The sequence below is a fragment of the Molossus molossus genome, unplaced genomic scaffold (genome assembly GCF_014108415.1).
Source record: "Molossus molossus isolate mMolMol1 unplaced genomic scaffold, mMolMol1.p scaffold_m16_p_11, whole genome shotgun sequence".
In the NCBI taxonomy this organism is placed as follows: domain Eukaryota; kingdom Metazoa; phylum Chordata; class Mammalia; order Chiroptera; family Molossidae; genus Molossus; species Molossus molossus.
This window is the reverse complement of record NW_023425346.1, coordinates 27,277,639-27,297,921: the sequence shown is the minus strand read 5'-3', so window position 1 is coordinate 27,297,921 and position 20,283 is coordinate 27,277,639. Positions and strand designations below refer to the sequence as shown.

At 39.2% G+C, this 20,283-nt stretch overlaps 1 protein-coding gene across 2 annotated transcripts in view; it reads right to left on the bottom strand.

Annotated features, from left to right (window-relative positions):
• Positions 1-1,776: 1,776 nt before the first annotated feature.
• Positions 1,777-20,283, bottom strand: part of ARHGAP15 (Rho GTPase activating protein 15) — a 618,649-nt gene continuing 600,142 nt past the window's right edge. The window contains exon 13 of one of the 2 annotated variants that reach the window (XM_036253428.1): positions 1,777-2,840. In XM_036253428.1, coding sequence (XP_036109321.1) covers positions 2,657-2,840 — 184 coding nt within the window. In that variant the 3' untranslated portion in view covers positions 1,777-2,656. The remainder of the gene's footprint in view (positions 2,841-20,283) is intronic. The other variant, XM_036253427.1, reaches the window with a different exon arrangement.

Sequence of the window (20,283 nt, the reverse complement as noted above, 5' to 3'; positions counted from 1 at the left end):
ACTGAGCTTTAGTAGTGTCTCTGTACTAGCTTCTGCTCATTCATTCATTCAAAAATATTTTTTTCATCAATAAAACTGGACAAAGAAATACTTTTTCAACATCTCTGTGTATAGTGCGGAGCCCCAGGGTTACAAGGTTACCAAGTTGGTTGTGGTCCCTGAGTGTATTAAAGTGTTACTAGTCCTTGGTTGCTTGTCTCCTTTACTGGACTGTGATGCTACAGAGGGTAGGAATATTTGCCCTCTTTTATATTTGATCAGTAGTGCCTAGACTTGTACCTGGCTCAAAGAAGAAATACTCAGTGTCTTTTCATGTCTTCTGGATGGAGAATATTGATCAGTTTTATAGAATCTAATACCGGCTCAGTGAGTTACCCTATGATACTTACAACCGTGGCCTTTAAACTGGTTATAGCTAGTTAATATAACCATCGTTGCTGTCTTTGAGATGTCATGGAATCTGATGACCTTTCGGTCTTAACCTTCTTTGTGCCTTCGGTGTGTGCAAGTCCGATCCTATGATGGGCACTTTGGCTCAGCACCTTGGAATTGTCTTTTCCCAGGGAGGAAACACAGTCTCTGATTAAATGCCCTCAGCAGGCAGGGACAGGGCACAGCTGGGGTCTGAATCCAGCTAAATCCCATCAGATTGAAAATCAAGACACTTGGTGCTTTTGAAGATTATAAATCTGGAAAGCTGCGGAGACCAGGGGCTGGGAGTCCCCGCTCAGAGCCGGCAGTGCCGCTTCTCCTGGCCGCCAGTGCTGCTTCCTCGGGCTGGGGCTCCCAGACGACTTTAAAAATGGACACGTGACGGGAGAAGATTTTCACGTTGGGAACCTAACCTTATTCCTCCCGCTTTCAAACAGAGAGGCAATTAAAGTCCTGGGGAAGACAAAATTGAGAATATGGAATGTCGTGGAAATGAGGAGGACTTGAAATAGAATGCCAGGAACCCCGTCTCATGGCCCCATGATTTTCTGAAAGGTGTCAGTACAACTTCAGACACAAGGAGAGCTTAACTCTGGCTCGTGTGTTAGCTCACTGTCACCAGGGACTTAGATCATGGGGCTCTGCGCGTGTGATTTTCCGTGGCTTTGTGCTATGTAGATACGACCCACTTGGTAAAACTATGCTTCAGAATTCATCGTGGTTGGTTTCTCTGTTCTTGGCCATGAGCCGACTTACTGGTACCATTGCCAAAATGAAGACATTCAAGAGGGCAAGGGACGTCTGTCCTTCAGCCAGGTCTGTGGACGCTGGAGCAGCGAGCTCTTGAGCAGACGCTCTCTCTGCCGTATAACCCGTCTACGCTGACAGCGGGTGCCTCTGAGCTCATTACTGTCCTAAGTGTTTGCTCTTGGATTCGTGCTCTGCGCGTTTTATTTACATGCTTTATTTTCCATTTTATGAACAAATTGATAACTAGACTTATTCTTTATCGCACTGGATTAGTTTTATTTATTCCGTTTGAATTTGATTAAAAAGCTGTCAAACACAAGTCTACATTTGTATCAGCAGAATATATTCACAAAGCTGGGCGTGAGACGTGTTCAGCTAGAGCATACTTTTCAAAATAAAACCGTGCTTGCTACATGCGAGACAGTTACCCTTTTGTTTATCCATGACAACGGAAACTAACCATCAACTGGATAAAGCAATCCAAGTCTAGTCAAGTAATCCTTAGGGCATATGGAAAAAATGCCTTCTAAAAAAGTTTCTTTCGATATTGATTTAAGGTAATTCACCAGTGAAGCATCCTCAGAAGCATAATAAAGATTGTACATAAGATGACACAGCGAGAGAAAAGGAGGATATACAGTTTGATGAAGCTTCAAAATGGATGTTAACATTAAAAATGAGCAGTCATGCAATTCCTGTCTAATACAAAGACCAAAAGCGCAGGGCACTAATTTTGCCTCTAATTTATAAGATAGTATGTTTATGGAACTGAACATAGTATATATAAAAGACATACCCCATGGCAAATGTTTTGAACCGTCATTTTTCTTCAGGAAAATATCGCCATTCAACGAGAATTTGTACATCTCACCTTATAGCACTAAGGATAGCTGGACTGTATTTACACATACCACATTGTTCTTAAAAGATGAAACATGTCTATTTTCATTAAGAACCTGACCTCCTTTGTTCTATTTAAAAAATATTAATTTATGCCTTCCTTCTTCTTTCGGCTCTTCTTGAGTATAAGTAGGAGTGTGGGAACATGTATGAGGCAGCCAGGGTAATGAGAAGGCTCACCTGTGTGCACACATACTCCCAGCCACACGCACACTCACTGACACATCTCCACACACACAGCCACACACCGAAGGCTTGCAGCATTAAAATGATTTCTTTGGCTACGTGCCATACTCTGTGCGTTACTGAACAGAGTGGAGCATGCCTCGTGCACGCCGAGAAGAGCTGGAAGGAAGAGTGATGAAGGGGTTAATGTAGAACACATATAGGCAAATATTGTCAACTATTTTATTCAAATGTTTGGAACTTAAACACAAAATCATCATGAAGTTTTCACAAAATGAGGCATCTGTCGCTTGAAAGGAAAAAAATATTTCAGAAATATGTTTACAGAAATGTAAAAATATTAGGCATCGAGACAGATGTGAACATATTCTGTAACTTGTCTTGTCTGTCAGTCTTCCTCCGAGCCGAAGATCTTATTGTATTCGCTCAGCATGAGCTCAGCTATCTGGTTTTGGTAGACCATGTGTATCGCCATGTTCCCTGTTTCGTTTTCAGCTCGCAGAAGGGTGGGTCCAAATACGATCCCTAAGCTCTGGGTGGACATGAGGTTCTTGGAGGCCCTGGCCACTATCCTGTGGAGAGAGAGAGAAGGAAAGAGATTGAAAATTATTCCATTGGATTTTGAGGTAAAATTGTAGCTACTTTTGAATTATAAAGTTCAGTGTTCTTGAATTCTTTATTTTTAAAAAATTAAACTCCAATTTAAAGAAGGAAAATGAGGGCACCGATTGGCTTTGGCAAAACACGGAATGCAACATAAGTCAAAAATTTTCTAGTTGCAGAAAAACATCTGCCACAACTATTTAATCTTCTACTCTTTATGCTTTACTGTGTAGGAATAGAACTGGTGACTTTTGGGGGAAGAATTCATTGCCTTGTACAACTTTGTATCCCCATAGTACCTGGCCATTGTGGGTGCTCAATGGATGTTTGTGAAATGAATAAACGAATAAATTACACAGCAAAAATTACTGTGGAGATTTAATAGGATCCAGCCTTTGAGGTGTTTATAGTCAATGGAGGAAACAGGTGAGATATGCATAAAATATATAAGAATCCAAACATCAAAAAGCAACACAGACAATAGCCTGGTGAAGGTGGGTGGGGAGCAGGAGCAGGGGGTCAATGGGGCAAAAGGGGGGTGACATCTATAATACTTTCAACAGTAAAGATACATTTTTAAAAAGTAGAAAAATATATGCATGATTAATGATGGAAGGTAGACACACAAACTGAGAAAAAATTCATTTTTAGTGCTTAGTGTAAGTAGGGTGTTCCTGACAAATGCTGACAATATGAATAGCAGAGAAGGCGGTTTCTGAGACATGTAGGTGTATGGCAAAATTCTAAGTCTCTATATTCATCTTGGTCAGCCAATTTAGCTTACATCGAGGTAAAATGCTAAGTCCTGTAACATTTGTATACGACAAGAGTTCCACTGGAATCAAAGACATGTTTGCTTGTGTGAAGACTGTACGAAAACCTGGACTACCAAAGAAACATTAGCCTGTGGTTTTATTAATGGTAATGTCTTGCCTGCTTCAATACAGGATTCTTAGGAAAAAATAAAGCCCTATTCTTAATATTGAAGCTTACTTGGTTTTATATTAAAATTGGGAAGAGGGAGGTGTATATCGAAAATAGGGATTGTATACAAACTCTGCATTCCACCGAACATCTCAACCCAAGGGTTGTATGAGTGCAGAGAACAGGTAGAGGCAAAGGAGCACGTCACTGCAAGGCACTGGGGTGCTGGGTCGCAGAGCCCATTACAGAACACTGGCACACTGGTTGGACTTCTGGAGGACTGTTTGTTTGACCTATGTGGACCTACACAGCCCTCAGTCAGAGGAAGCAGGAGGACTTTCTCTATTTCCACCCCTTCGTAAACCTAAATCTCTAAAATATCACTTCTGTGACCAAGAGGCTATGCTTTCTTTCTTCTGAAAAAGATTGAGAAGGACCAAAGCAATCCATTTGTGACTCCTCGCAGCACAAGTTCATGGTCAGCAAAATGTCCTCGAACTGATCAATATCAATAATAACCAAGTATTATTCTAAGCAATTTTATTATCTCATTTTAATCCTCATAGCAATCCCACAAGGTAGCTTCTATTACTAGGCCCATTTTACAAATGAGGCCAAGAGTGGTGAAGTGTCTGGTAGCACAGGCAGTCTGGTTCCTGTGCCCGGGCACTCATCGTCGCTGCGGTGTGTGTTAGTGATGCCTGGGCTTGTTTTCCACTTTGTCATCTTCCACACGATTATCCCATCCTTCCATAGGAGGGTCTTCGTTTTTAGTCTTCACTATAGTACTGTGATGGACAGCCTGGTTACAACAGATTTACTGTGGGAAAAACGACTCTCAAATTTGGACTAAATAATGAACATATCTTGTCTCCTGTTTTATTTTAATTAATTAATTTGTTAATCCTCACCCAAGAATATTTTTCCATTGATTCTTAGATAGAGTGGAAAGAAAGGAAGGAGAGAGAGAGAGAGAGAAACATTGATGTGAGAGACACGTTAATTGGTTGCCTCCCTCATGCCCTGGGGGCCCAGGATAGAATCTGTAACTCAGGTACGTCTCCTTGACCAGGAATCGATCCTGTGACCCTTCAGTCCATGGGCCAACGCTCTAATTGCTGAGCCAAACTGGCCAAGGCCTTTCTCCTGTTTTATTTCTTTTTTTCTTTATTGATTTTAGAGAGAGAGGAAGGGAGAGGGAGAGATAGAAACACCCATGAGAGAGAACATTGATTGGCCACCTCCTGCATGCCCCCCACTGGGGATCGGGCCCACAACCTGGGCATGTGCCCTGACTGGGAATTGAACCAGCGACCTCTTGGTGCATGGGTCAACGCTTGACCACTGAGCCACACCAGCCGGGCGTTTTTCCTGTTTTAAATGAAGAGTATTTGTACCTGTGAGTACTGTTGGCATGGTTACATTTCTGGAAGATATTCTTATATTTTCATTGTATCAGTGAGTTATAGGAGACTTCAAGTTTAAAGTTTTCTTTGGACTATAAGGAACGATGCCACATTGCTACTACATTTACCAAAAGTCAATGGAATGATTCAAACATCCTCCTGACCTGAAGCAGGGGCAGAGGAGTGGGCCTTTGCTTCCCTTTAACCCACCTGTTCATCTTGGGTTAAGAACTCTTTGAGCCTCTCTCAGATCTCTTTATTATACAAGTTCTTTGTAAGATTCACAGTGAAGGAAAACAGTTTTTTCTTTTGGTTTTGAAGTGGTACCAACTCCTTCCATGACTCCACCAAACACACACACACACACACACACACACACACACACACACACACACATTGTTAAAGGTAAATAGGAAGAGAGATAACATAACTAATCAATTAATTGAGTGCCTACTAGGTCAAAACTGCTTTCACAACATCACTCCTTGGTAGAAAGGTCAAAGTTGATAAGATCTAGTTAGCAGAGAACAGGGCTCAGAGGTCATAGTGCATGGAGAAGGTAGAATAAAAAGCAAGAGAGCATTTTGAAAGTTTGAAGGTGAATAACTGATGTAGAACATCATAGCCAACAGGGTAGAAGAAGAACATTAAAACCTGGAGTCCATGGAGACTGAAAGAGGAATGATATAAGGATAGACTGAGGATTAAAGACTATTTTCCCACTAAATAATGGCTATAATTTCAGTTGGTAGCAGAAACAGTGAGATTTGGGATAGCTGGGAGCCAGAATTATTTTAAACTCTCCAAATGACGCTAGAAATCAAGGGAGGGCCAAGAGCTGATTGTTGGAGGGGGCAGTTATGGCTGTGAGGAGGTTATGGGGGTAGAAGCTGCAAAAGGTCCATAGCATCTAGAGGCACTTGGGTGGCCGGAGGGTGATTGAGCTCTCTGGGGCATACCAGAAAGATATAGCACGTGGACTCAAGCCACTGGGGGAGAGAAAGAAGGCTGAAATGGGACTAGACATTTTTTAGTTTCTCCAGAGATATTTATATTTTTCCTTCTTGGCAAAAGGTCTCGCCTTAGAATCCAGAGCAGGGCTAAAGCTAGAGGAGGAAACAAAGACTGAGTTTCAATAGGATGGAGGTAGGAGGCTAGGGCGGTGTGTCAACATCCCCGTGGGGAAAGGGTTCTCTGTCTCAGCTGCTGGGTCATGGAAGGGACTTCTGTCGTGGATGTCTGCCAGTGCCTTGGTTTCCTAATTTTCTGTGGACAAATGTTCTGCACGTGTAAACATGGAACAATCTTTCCATCTCAGACCTGCATCCTTTGTGTCCATTTCTCTGCACATTTATTTTATTTTAAGAAAATCAGCTTTAACTTATGAATGCTTTAAGCTAATCTTCTTAGAAGTAGACTTTACTAAATAACATATAGTTTTGTATTATTGTTCTACTTGCATTACTGCAGGTTAAATTTTCTTAGGTTGGAACTGCTTCCTAAGCTGGAAAAATAAAGTTACTTTCAATAACCCTTAGAAAAATATATTTAAGAAAAAAGTAAGAAAATGTGAATGTATATTGTGTAAAACACAAGCTATCTTGCTTATTCACTGTTAAAAAATGTGTGCTCATTTGTGGATGTCATATATATATATATATATACACATATATAGGTGTGTGTGCCTATGTGTGTGTGTGTGTGTGTGTATAGGCAATTTATGTTCTAAATATCAACCAACTAGTAGTAGTTGGTGTGTTGAGAAATTAGTCAATCTGTAAGTTAGAAAAGATACTGAGAGTGAAGACTAATTTGAGGCGGGGGGGGGGGGGTGTGTTACCAATTACTAAACTATATGATTCAGGTATATAGGCTATATATATATATACATATATATATATTCTCATATTAACATTTAAATTAGATTAGACCTCTTCTTAATAGACTGTAGAAATAAACATTTCTAGCAACAAGTTTCCCAAATTGGGGGTGTCTGGGAAAGTGTATTAATGCTATTATGAACTTCATTATTCACATGTGAACGTACCGACTCTACCTCAATAGACCCTTAAATAGTTAAGTGGTTCATTTAGGACCACATAGGAAGTCAACCATAGTTTCGAAAAACAGCTAGAATACTATTCTACGAAATTCTTGCAATCTGAGTTTGTGTGGTTTTCTTTACCACACATCAATGGCTATCATAATTTCTATTCTCACTGTGCCGACCAGCAGAGCACTGCGGGGGCCCTTATTTCTGAAGACTTCAACGAGTAAAACACATGGAGAGGAGAAACAGAGGCTATTGAAAGAAATAAAAGCATCGTATGGCAAAAAAAAAAAATTCGATAAATTCAATGTAGTATCTAAGATGGAAACCTCTCAAAAAAGAGTAAGTTGTATTTCCAGTAGCTTAAAATAAAGTTGGGTTGTTTATTGGACAGGGGATCTGATTCAGAAACCAAGTGCATTTTTACTAGGGGTTTGGCAATACCTCCAGGACAGCTTTCACGAAAGTAAGTTTTGCAAAACACCATTTCTGTGATATATTTTATAAAACTAGCACTCCAGAGTAAAATAAGTTTTGAAGCAAACTGTATGCCATTTTTTTCTTCTTGAAAATTCACAATACACAACAGCATGCTAAAGGCTCTGACAAGTCCTGCAGAAAGTATCGTTTATCTTTGTGTGACTCGTGTTCCCCAACTTACTTGAATGTTATAGATTCTCCTGAGTGACAATGAGAAGCACATATAAAAAATTGTTGCTTTAGTTGCTTTGCTAAAGGCCTACTAAATACGCCTAAAAATGTTATGGGTTTTCAGAACTATGTAGCAGTTAATTTAAAGGGGTCAGACTCTTTGGTCCTTACTAGAGAGTTCCAGCCCTCTGGTAGGGCTTACATTTCATTAGGCCTTAGATTCCATGACAATGCCATAAATTTTGAGCTACAATTTAAGCTGTTTTCAGCAAAGAACTAAAAGATACTCCTCTGCTATGACCAAAAAAAAAAAAAAAAAAAAAAGCGAAAGCACACATCTGAAGGAGAAAGGTGAAAGCAAAAACATTGCCGCGAGATTAACATACAGTGAATTGATGGATGGGTAAGAAGGTGCAAAAACATTTAGAGCTTAGATCAATATTTGGAAATTCTTCTACATGTTTGTTTACTCACCATTAATTTACTCTTAAGAAATCCTTAGAGCAAAGATACCTGATTCTAAACATGAAGAACTCAAAGTTTAGTGTCTGTGAACGCTTGACTAATAGGAAAAAGACCCCAAAGTACAACTCTTAGAAAAGGTTATTTATTAATACTTCCTAGTTTAAAATAGCCTGATGAAAATAATTATGATTTTATAAATTTGTTCATGAAATAACACTTGATATATAATCATTGTAAAAGGAATTCTTATACCGCTAAGTAAAATTCAAGTTTATAAAATCTTGAAGTGGGTAAGAATTCATTTTTCTGGCAAGAACTTAAAAGGAAGATATACAGTTTACAGCATAAAAAGGAGAGAAAATGCCAAAGTCCAAATGGAAGGAAGGAACAATGATCCATCGATTTAAGATTATTTTAGAAACGATCTATAATCCAGTGCTACAGATGTTGGGCCCCAGACAAAAAAATCCTCGCAGCCTTACGCTGGGTAAGTTTTTCCAAGAGTGAGCTGAATTGCTAGCTCAAAGAAATTTCTTGGTTGCTTAAAATTACAGCCAAATGACTCAAACTGAAAGAGGGCTTTGCTATAAAACTCAAAATTAATGCTGAATTGAGAAGACCAAAGCATTTAATAATAGCCCAGCTCTAAACAGATATATGGATGCAAACTTCCTTTTAAGTTTGAGCTTTTCTGTTACCATAATGACTTGCAAAGGAAGCTAAAAGCCACATAATTGCCTGCAGGACAACTCTCAAGTTATTGGAAGTGTATTAAAAGTGTTCCCTTCCCTATCTCTGTAATGCTGTGATTTTCCAACGCACATAACTTGAAGGTGGTTTAACTCGAATGGGGCAAGTGTGGTGGTAAATGTACTCCTGCCATCAGGTCACACCTGGCTTACAAAATACAGCTCAGCCACTGTATGTGAAATGTTAATTATGAGTTTGACCACTTAAGTGAAAGAGGCTGTTAAAAATAAAATAAATTTTCAATGTGCTGAACTTCTTTTTCCTATGTGCTCCAGCTACTTTGGGGGTGAAATCTAACCATATGCTTGCCTATCAATTTGCACAAGCTATACTGCTGTCTACACTGGATTTATATATAAATAAATAAGATTGGAGACTTAGCAGGAATTCCACTTTCTCCCTTAAAGTCATGGCTCTATGTCAGAAAAAAACCAAATATTGTAAAAGCAGAAGAGGTGATTCACTAATGACTTTGCATTTAACACTGATGTGTTTCAAGGGGGTCATTCACTGGTAATTCAGCCATTTGTACACGTTACTTTATAAATCAATTGGTATAAATTAATCATATAGTCTTTCAATTTAGATCTAAATATCATATTATTATTATTTTCTAAACAAGTTAACAACTGTCCTCCTAAATGGGAATGACTGCTGTATTCATACATTTTTGCTTTTAAATAATCTTTAAAGCCATGTGTATGTAGTTCTCTCAAAACACATTATGGGAAAGGAGCATATGTAACAATGGCATATATATAGCATATATATTCATAGCTGATGTGGCCTTATTCTATGCATCTATTAAGTACCCTCTTTGCACTGATTTTAATGCAGAAGATTGAAGATTTTTAATTATCTGCTTCTTTTGTATTTTTATTGATTGGACATTGTAGGGGGATACTAAACTATCTTTTAAAGTAATTTCTGGAATACCTAATAACATAGAAGAAATGATAAGTATAAAGACTGAATAGCCCATAGATCTCAAAATGACTTATTTCCAGTTGGAATATGTATTCTATAATGTGACAAAAACCATAGGTAAGGTGGGTTATTACATCCAATACATTAAATAGTAGATAATATCATAAAGAAACACTAAATTTGTTATCTGTTGAAGATCTATTATGTGCCAATCACTATGCTTCAACTAGATCACAATTTTGAAAGGCAGATTTAAAAATCAGCATGAAACTAGACCACCAATTTATACCATACATAAGAATAAACTCAAAATGAATCAAGTACTTAAATGAAAGTCATGAAATCATAAAAATCCTAGAAGAAAACATAGGCAGCAAAACCTCAGACATCTCATGTAGCAGACTTTTCACTGATACAGTGCCTAGGGCAAGAGAAACAAAGGAAAAATAAACAAATGGGTCTACATCAAACTAAAAGCTTCTGCACAGCAAAGGAAACAAGCATGGCAGTGGTGGGGTGTTTGTGTGTGTGTGTGTGTGGGGGGGGGGCGGGTTTGAGAAAAAAGGAGAAATATCTGTAACAAAAGTAAATAAATTAAGGAAAGAAAAAAAAAGAAAAAGAAACCAGCATCAAAAAGAAGAGGGAACCCATTGTTTTTTGGGAGAATATATTTGCCAATGGTACATCTGATAAGGGGTTAATTAAAAAAAATATATTAAGTATTCATACAACTCAACAAAAGGAAGATGAACAATTCAATTAAAAAATAGGCAGAGGAGATGAATAGACACTTTTCCAAAGAGGACACACAAATGGCTAAGGGACATATGAAAAAAATGCTCAGTGTCACTCACTAATCATGAGAGAGATGCAAATTAACAGACTATGAGGTATCACCTCACACCTACCAGAATGGCTGCCATCAACAAATCATCAAAGAGCAAGTACTGGTGAAGATGTGGAGATAAAGGAACCCTAGTACACTGCTGTTGGGAATGTAGACTGGTACAGCTACTGTGGAAAACAGTGTGGAGTTTCCACAAAATATTAAAAATAGAACTGCCATTTGACCCAGTGATTCCACATCTAGGAATATATCCTAAGAACTCTGAAACAGCAATCAGAAAGAAGATATGCACCCCTATGTTCATAGCAGCACTATTTACAACAGGGGGAAAACAACCAAAGTGTGCATCAGTAAATGAGTGGATAAAAAAACTGAGGTAAATTTACACAATGGAATACTATGCAACTGTAAAAAAGAAGGTTCTCTTACCCTTGAAACAACATGGAGGGACCTGGAGATTTCTATGCTAAGCAAAATAAGCTAGTCAGAGAAAGATAAATATCAAATAATCCCACTTTTATGTGGAATCTAATGAACAAAATAAATGAATGAATAAAATAGAACCAGAGGCATGGAAACATGGAACAGACTGATGAATCTCAGAGGGAAGGGAAGAGAGAGGGCAGGAAGAGATTAATAAAAAAATTTTATGCATATATTCATTGCCCATGAACACAGACAATGGGGTGGTGAAGGCCTGGGTTGGGTGGGAACTGGATGGAGGAGGGCATTGGGGTAAAGGGGCATGGGCATCTGCAATACTCTCAACAATAAAGATAAATAAAAAAATTAAAATCAGCTTTAACTTACTTTTTCTTGTTATAAAGTAATACATTCAATTCAAGATAATTTTTTAAAAAATTATTGATTTTAGAGAGAGTAAAGGAGAGATAGAGTAACATCGACATGAGAGAGAAACATCGATCAGTTGTCCCCTGTGGATTGAGCCCACAACCTGGGTACGTGTCCTGACTGAGAATCGAACCTACCATCTTTCTGGTGTACGGGATGATGCTCCAACCAACTGAGCCATACTGGCCAGATCTCAAGAGAATATTAAAAATTTAGAAAAGTATAATAAATAAATAATTCACCAGTAATGATAAACAGTAGCTCAATGTAACCGAAAAACTAAGAAAAAGAGAAATAGTCATTCTTCCGCTGACTCTAAGGACCTTTGAAAAAAATCCTGATTTCCTCAAATCCACCAGAGATGCTTGTTTACTCAGCATGGGTGGGCCTAGGTGGCTACAGATAAAGCAGCCCCAGGTAATTCTGATGAACAGGGAGCAGTGTTACAGAGCAGTCAAAGCACTCAGCGCTCAACAAGCCCTTCCCAAGCAAAGGACTGGAGCAGAGACCTGCTTCGCTGCACATCATGCGTCGGAGAACTCCAGGCAGCGAAGAGTAGATGGAAAGTCCCAGTGGCAAAGTTGTCGTAGGTGGATCTAGGGGTAGAGAGGATAGTGTGGCTGGAGGCTAGGGAGTGAGGGAGGATGTTGGGAGATTTATGCTATGGATTTGGGATTTAATTCTCAAGATGATGTGAACCCATTCTTGGGTCTTGAACAGGAGAATGACATTGCCAGGATTTAGGTGTTATAAATGTATAAATAAATATTTTATTTACAAACATATTCAAAATTATATAGAATTCTGTATCTAGCATTTTTTCACTTTTTTTTGGTACGTGCCCCTAGCGGGAACCAAACCCAGGACTCTCTGGTCTGCAGGCCGATGTTCCAATGACTGAGCCAAACCGGCCAGAGCTCACTTTTATTTATATACATAATATTTATTATTTACTTACATATGTAATATTTGTTATTTACTTGTTGTCTTATCTAGGACAGGATGGGTTGTATCATATGAGTCCTTATTATAAGTAAAATTGATATATTAAAAAATGTTTCGCCCAGCTGGTGTGGCTCAGTGGTTGAATGTCGACCCGTGCACCAAGAGGTCACTGGTTCGATTACCAGATTGTGGGCCTGATTCCCAGTGGGGGCATGCAGAAGGCGGCCAATTGATGTTCTCTCTCATTGATGCTTGTATCTCCCTCCCTCTCCCTTCCTCTCTCTCTAAAATCAATAAAGACAAAAAAAAAAAAAAGTTTCCATGTACTCTTCCTTCACATTTTGGAATATTTCTTTAGATAGTGGTTCCCAACCAGGGGCAATTTTGCCACCCCCACAAGGCATTTGGCAATTGCTGTAGACATTTTCGATCATCAGGACTGGGTGGGGAGTTGCTACTGTCATCTAGTGGGTAGAAGCAAAGGGTAGAAGCTAAACATTCTAGGATGCACGGACAGCCCACAACAGAGAACGAGCCAGCCCAAAATGTCATCAGGCTGCTGTTGAAAAACCCTGCAGTAGGATAAACATAGTAGCAATGTAACAACTAGATCAGTGGTTCTCAAACTTGACTGCTCATGAGAATAATCGGAAGCTGTGTTGGAACACAGATTGTTGGGCTTTATCCCCAGATTTCTGATCCAGCAGGTACGGGAGGTATTTGAGAATACGATCTTCTTGAAAGTTTGAGGTGATGAAGCTGCAGGTCCTGGACCACACTTTGAGAACTCACACTAGGTCACTAAGTTATGGCTTTTCTTTTCTTCAAATACCATCACATGAGATATGTTAGCACATTCCACTGCATGGAACATGTAGTCCTGTTATCACTATTATCAGTTGGTATTATTCTTTTAAAAATCATTGTCAATTTGATAGGTGAAAAATGGTCTGTCATTCTTTGAATTCAGGATTTGGGTGAAAAGTAAAAAAACAAAAACAAAAATGGTCATGTGGATTTTCTCTTCTGTGAAGAGCAGTTCATATCCTCTGCCTTGTTTGTTTATTCCATTTACTTATATTGTATAATAAAACCAATACATAGTCTTTGAAAAAAATTTACTCATCAGGAGTATGTAGAGTAAAAAGTAAAATCCTCTCATTTCCTATTAAAACTCTTTCATGTTAAGTATAATTAACAGGTGGATGTTCCTTCTGGATTTTTTTTAAATCTATCTATTCATCTACCTATCTTCATATATATTTTCTTTTTTCTAAAAATTGAGATAAAAAATACATAAAATGCTACAACTTGCTTTCTTCTCCTTTAACTATATATTGTGGGCATTTTTCCAAGTCAGTATATATAAAAATACCTCATCCTTTCAGAATAGTTATTACATTTTGTTGTATGGAAATACTTTGATTTATTTAACCATTGTCCTGCTGGTGGACTTTTTGGTTGCTTGTAATTCTTTGCTATTACAGACAATGCTACAATGAAAATCTTATTTATGCAGACTTGTGAATTCTTTATGTATTAAGAAGCAAGACCTTTCACTCTTTTTGTTGTACTTACGTTGTCCCAGGGTTTGGTTTTTCTTTAATTTTATTTATCTACCGCTTTATGTGGTCATATCTAGCACTATTTCTTTGGGAAATCCGACCTTTGTTTTTGTTATTATAATATCCATCCATTTAAAGAGATCAAGTAAATAGCAATGTTTTTCAGTTTTTCTTTAATGTTTTCATTTTCACATCCTCTAATTAATCTTAAATATATTTTATTGTGTGAAATGTGATGGTAATTTAAATTCACTTTTCTCTAAAAGCTAGTCTCCCCATAACATTTATTGAGAAAATGGCCCATTCTTCATTGATTTGTGATGTCATGTTCCTGTGCAGTTACACACACACACACACACACACACACACACACACACACACCAACCACTGGTTACATCCTACTCTGTTGATAATATTCCTCCCACCATTTTTTCTTTTTCTTTTTCAGGTGTGAAATAAAACTTCCAGATTGATTATTTTCAAGTAAACACAATGAACCTGAAGAAAGTTTGCATAATTTGATCAAAGCCATTTGATAGTAAATGACAGCACCCAGATGAGATAGAGGTTATTTTTTAAATCCGATATCTAAGATTCAAGAATTTTGCATTTGAAATCAAGGGATTCCTAATCCTAAAGCCTGAGGAAGACTTGGAAGGGAAGCGTGTCAGAGAGTCAACAGGTCTTGGGTGACATATTTTTATTTTTTAATCACCTAATTCATACCCAAGCATATACTTACAAAGATGAGAAGGGTGTTCAGGTGGAAGAAAAACCAAGTTAATGTGCATTACCTTTTGTTCCAGGTTCACAGAATGTTTTAAACATCAGAAGCATTCATTTCTCATTGAGAATGGAACTATACTACTGGTGAGATAGACAGAATTTCAGCTGTGGGTTCCCTTAGGCGTTTCTCTCAAGCTCTAAATTGGTCCTGGCCATCAGCATTTGACCACGTCAGCAGGAACAAATTTCTTGGACTTGATTCCCTGAGCTCTGGGGATCTACCAGTACCACAGATAATGTCACCATCCTGGGAGGACACTACTCTAAATCTAGGGGAGAAAGGTTAGGGAATATATTATATTTTGGGAGTACTTTTTAGAATAAAAAAAATGATAAGATGGTCATTATTCTCTACCACAAATTAGTCTAATAGGACAGTTAAAAAACTAGAATGTGCTAATACCATTTGATACAGAATATTGGGGGTTGTGCATGAATTAAAGCATTAATTGGGCCAAGTAGAATAAGGCACATAATATAGAATATTAGTGGAAAATATAGAACTTAAATATCTGCCTTATGATGTTAGATACAACTAAAAGGAACAGTATCAATATGCAAAGTCAGAATTCATCAATCTCTCTTTTAGTTTTTCTTTTCACATAGGTGAAGAAAATAGCTATTTCACTTCGTGCTAAGGGCTTCTACATTAAATCTTCAGCAATTACTTGAAAATTGTCTTCTGTTTAAAAAGATCCCTGAAGAGCTAAAAGAGAATCTGTTGCAATTTGGGTATCGTCATTCAACTGTCCATGCTGAATATTACTTCCTGAGGAAAATGAAGTTTCAGATACATTCTACAGTGACTTATGGTTAAGAGAGACTGTGTAACTGGAGAGCCCCAAGGTGAATGAGCCCCACACAGCGATGTCCTCCTTAATGTGAAGCAAAAGGACTGAAGGAGTCTGACTTGGAAAAAAGAAGAGTTAGGGAAGCCATAATGACTGAATGCAAAAAGCCATGATATGGAAGAAAAAATCAACTGTGCTCCTATAAATTCAGTTCCTAGTATTGGCCCACAGACCGATTTTACCTCCACATTGAAAACTAGAGTTGAAGATATACTAGTCTGCTACAAAGGATTCATATTTATTATAGAAAGTTTAGAAAGTGCAGAGAAGACAAAATAGAAAATAAAAACCCCTCATAATGCCATCATTTAGATATTACTACTATTAATATTTGGTTGCTATAGATTTGTCCATATGTATATTAGAAAAGTACAGGGAATATCTATGAAGGTTATTAAATATTTTGTACATAAAAGGTCTATGAGTTTGCCATTAGGAGACAATCAGAAATGTCTGAGATTTCTGTATTGGATGGAAGTTAAATGACATTTAAAATGTTTGGTTCTTAAATTAATGATGAAAGAGTGCACACTCTGGGGAAGTTGCACTATCATTTGAAATGAGATAGAGTAATGTATAATAACTGAGGTTTCTTCCCTACCCTCCCTTGTACCTCTTGTCTTTCCCCCAAATTTAGTCAGCAGCATTTTTGACCTCAGTGGAGGGACAGCAGAGCAGAAAAGCAGAGAAAGGGCTTCTGTAATCAAGGGCATTTGAATTGCAAAGAACTGTTCCTTTAAGATTCAAAATCTTCAGTGGCCAAGAACTCAGAATTGCAGCTATGACCTAACCAATAGATTAGAAGGTACCTGAAGAGCCAGGCTCTCCTGCTGCCAGACCAAAGAAAGATTTTCTGGAGTGGGAGAAGGAGAGTTCGGGAGAGGAGAACTGAGACCCAGGTGAGGTCCCGCAGAAGTGATGAGTCCCAAGCCCTTTCTGTCTCTTTCCCTGGGATACAGGCTGCTAGAAGGTTCGAGGATTCTGAGATCAGACAGATCCATATTCTCTCCTTATGGAAAACCTAGGGATATAACAAGATTACAGAATTCCTCATGTTCCATATATCAGGAATAGTTAAATAAAAATGACTGCATGGTTTATCGAGGCAAAGGTGGCATCAAGATAGCTTCACAGAGTTCTGCCTGGACAGTGACTGAAACTCAGACCTGGGATTGGAAGTTGGGGATGATGACAGAAAACCAGAAGGGAATGAAGACCAACGTGGACAGGGGACATGAGCCAGACACTTTCCACCCTGCTTATCTGCTTCGTTATCTTTCTTCGGTGTAATGTAAACCTCTTAAGCACCAGGACATTATTTGTCTTGGTTTAGTGCAGTATCCCTAGATCAGGATTAGTGTTTGGCTCATAGTTTAGGTACTCAATACCTATTTATTGGAATACTGTACAAATAGATGCTATCCTTCCCCCACCAAATGCTTAGGCTGTATGTTACCCCCCAGAACCAGAAACGGGCCAGGAAATGTCTACAAGACATTCTGAATTGACTATATTGAAATAATTTAGAAGAATGGGCCTTGACAGAGTTATTAGTTTTGATTATGGCACAATAATTACATTTCTTGCACACCTGAGTTTCTTACCTACTCTGGGATAATAAGATCGTGAAGGCAGAGATGAAGAGAGCTAACACTTCTTGAGAGCTTGTTGGAGCCTACAACTGTACAGGTGCCTTTCTTTCCCAAGTGCTATCTGACAGCGAGTTTCCCACGTGTACGCAGTTGGAACAGAACTGGTGAAAGGAGTTCGGAGTAGAATGTAATTTTTATCTGGTTTACCCTATAGATGGTTGAAGTTAAAGAAAATCGCACCATTTTTCTTGGTCATCTGAAACATGACTACCAAATTCTATTTTAGGTAAAATTCTCAATGTATGTGCAGAAATCCAGACTCTTTCCAAAATGTATACAATGCTCAGTTCAAAGATAGAAACTATTTATTTTGTTATTAAACATATAAGTTTACAACCTGTATTGAAGTGGAGAAATAAAGTGTGCCCTGGCCAGTTTGGCTCAGCAGTTAGAGCATCGGCTCAGGGACCAAAGAGTCTCAGCTTCAATTCTGGTCAAGGGCACATACTTTGGTTACGGTTCGATCCCCCGCCCTGGTCGGGGTTGTGTGCAACCAGCTGATGTGTCTTTTCATGTCAATGTTTCTCTCTCTCTCTCTTTCCCCCTTCCACTCTTTTTGAAGATACATGCAAAAGTATCCTTGGGTGAGGATTTAAAAAAACCATAAATAAATAAAAATAAAGTGTCCCCACTTCTGCATGTGTTCTTGCACATATGGGTGTTGGTCTAACTCATGATTCTATTGTCCAGCACACACATCTGTATTCATTTGTTGTAATAAATTCTATGGGCAGATTAAATGTCTCATTATCAAGCATTATATTGGACTTTATAACAGGTTGTCTCCTAGTCTCCAGGCTGGTAAGGGACCATCTTATATTCATAATTTGATAATAATGGCAACTGCTTTGGACAAAGAGATGGGCCACTTAGACTTTCTTTCAAGGAAGGACTTCTTGCCTATCTGTGCGGAGTGAGGTTAGTGGATGGACTTCAGTTGTTTTCTTCAAGGTTTGCCTCAGTTGCAGTGATCCACCTTGCCCTAGGGCACTAACTAATGTATGTGACCATTGCACCTACCCATTGTGTGGGACAATGGACTGCATGTACCCATGCGGTTGGCTGAGGCTAAATTGAATTTACATCAAGGTTCAAATTCTTCCTCTACTAATCCTGCTCCCACCCACTTTGTTCCATAAGGATTGATCCCTAAGAAATACCCTGCACGTCAAACTCTGTTTCAGAACTTAACCAAATGGTTTCAGGATTTTCCCAGGAAAACCAGCACAAATGGCTGGCTGGCTGGAAATAAGGGGTCTGTCAGCAGTAAGAGGCAAGTATAGTTGGGTCCTGGTACAAGGCGGCAGGCCAAGTGTTAAAACTCTCACTGGTGGTAAATTGGGATGTTATATCCATGGGGGAGAGACTAGTAATGTGTAATATATTAGGCATTTAAAAATAATAGTAGGATGTTGTGGATAGTAACTACAAGGTTAATGAGATTGAAAGACTATTGCTAAGCACCATTGATACTCCATAAAAAAGTTGTTTGATATTATAGGGCCTTTACCTGTAAATCAGCATTAGCTATAGGAAAGTCCATTATAGAACCAAGCTTACTGATAGCACTGAAGATGATAAGACAGTAAAACAATAAAGATCAGGGGTGGGCTTAATTGCTAGTAGCCGGGTAAATACAATTATAATAATAAGCAGCAAGGACCAAGGGACAACCAAAATAACTTGACTCACAGAGAGCTATGAAGATGGTATACCTGAGGAGCAAAATAAACAGGGAGCCAAGAAGGATGTATTGAGATAGTATCACTGTATTAGAATAATACATCTAGTCATTATTTTATAAACTAGTGATGCTTTCTGGGCACTTGGAGCCCCTTCAGTCCAGGGACCAGCAAGCTAGGAGAAAGGTGACCACCTAGTCAGGGGTCATTAAACCTGATCAAGTGGAGGAGATAGGGCACTGTTATATAGTGGGGATAGAGAATAATACGTGGGGCCTCCAAGTCCTCTGCCATCCAGTTTCTATGTTTAATGAATAGGGCAGAAATCCCTGTCTGAGAGGACATAGAGAGTAGGAGCTTGGATCCCCCAGGATGAGACTGGCAGTCACTGTGTTGGGTCAGCCACCGTGACCAGCAGGTGATAACTGAGATGCCCCAGAATGGACAGTGGAAGAGGGAGACCAGGAATGTCAGCTGTGGGCTCAGACCAGCTTCAGCTGCAGGGTGTGATCTGTCCTAAAGCTTCCCCTTCAGAGGCGTCCTAGGGAAGTGAGGCCTCCTGGAGCCCTGAGGGAGCAGTTCCTCAAACATTCATAAAACACGGATTCGAGTGGCACAAATAGAGGACTGTGGTGGACATGACATGTTCTGCCCAGATGTCTCTTCAAGGAAGAACACCCAACTGCAGGTGCTAGTCAGCAGCCAGCCCCTGCGAGGTTTGCCTCAGCTGAAGAGAGCTTCACCCCAACCCTCTCGGAGACAGCCCAGGGCTGGTGGCCGATCACAGTGCAGGTCGACAGGCCGAGTCCTTTCGGTCCAGTTAGAGACCGCTCTGATGGGACATGGACACCCCAGAGCTCCTGTGGGCTGCCGCGCTCTGTTGGCCCCACATCATAGTCTGACTTGCCTTTCTTCCTCATCTTGCTCTTCCCCTCCTTCTGTTGAAGGTTATAGGAACTGGTGCCACGCTACATCCAACCTGCAATGGCAGCCATGAGCTCTGGGGAAGCAGAAAGCTCTAGTAGAAAGAGAACTGGCTTCTGAAAGAGGAAGCCTGAA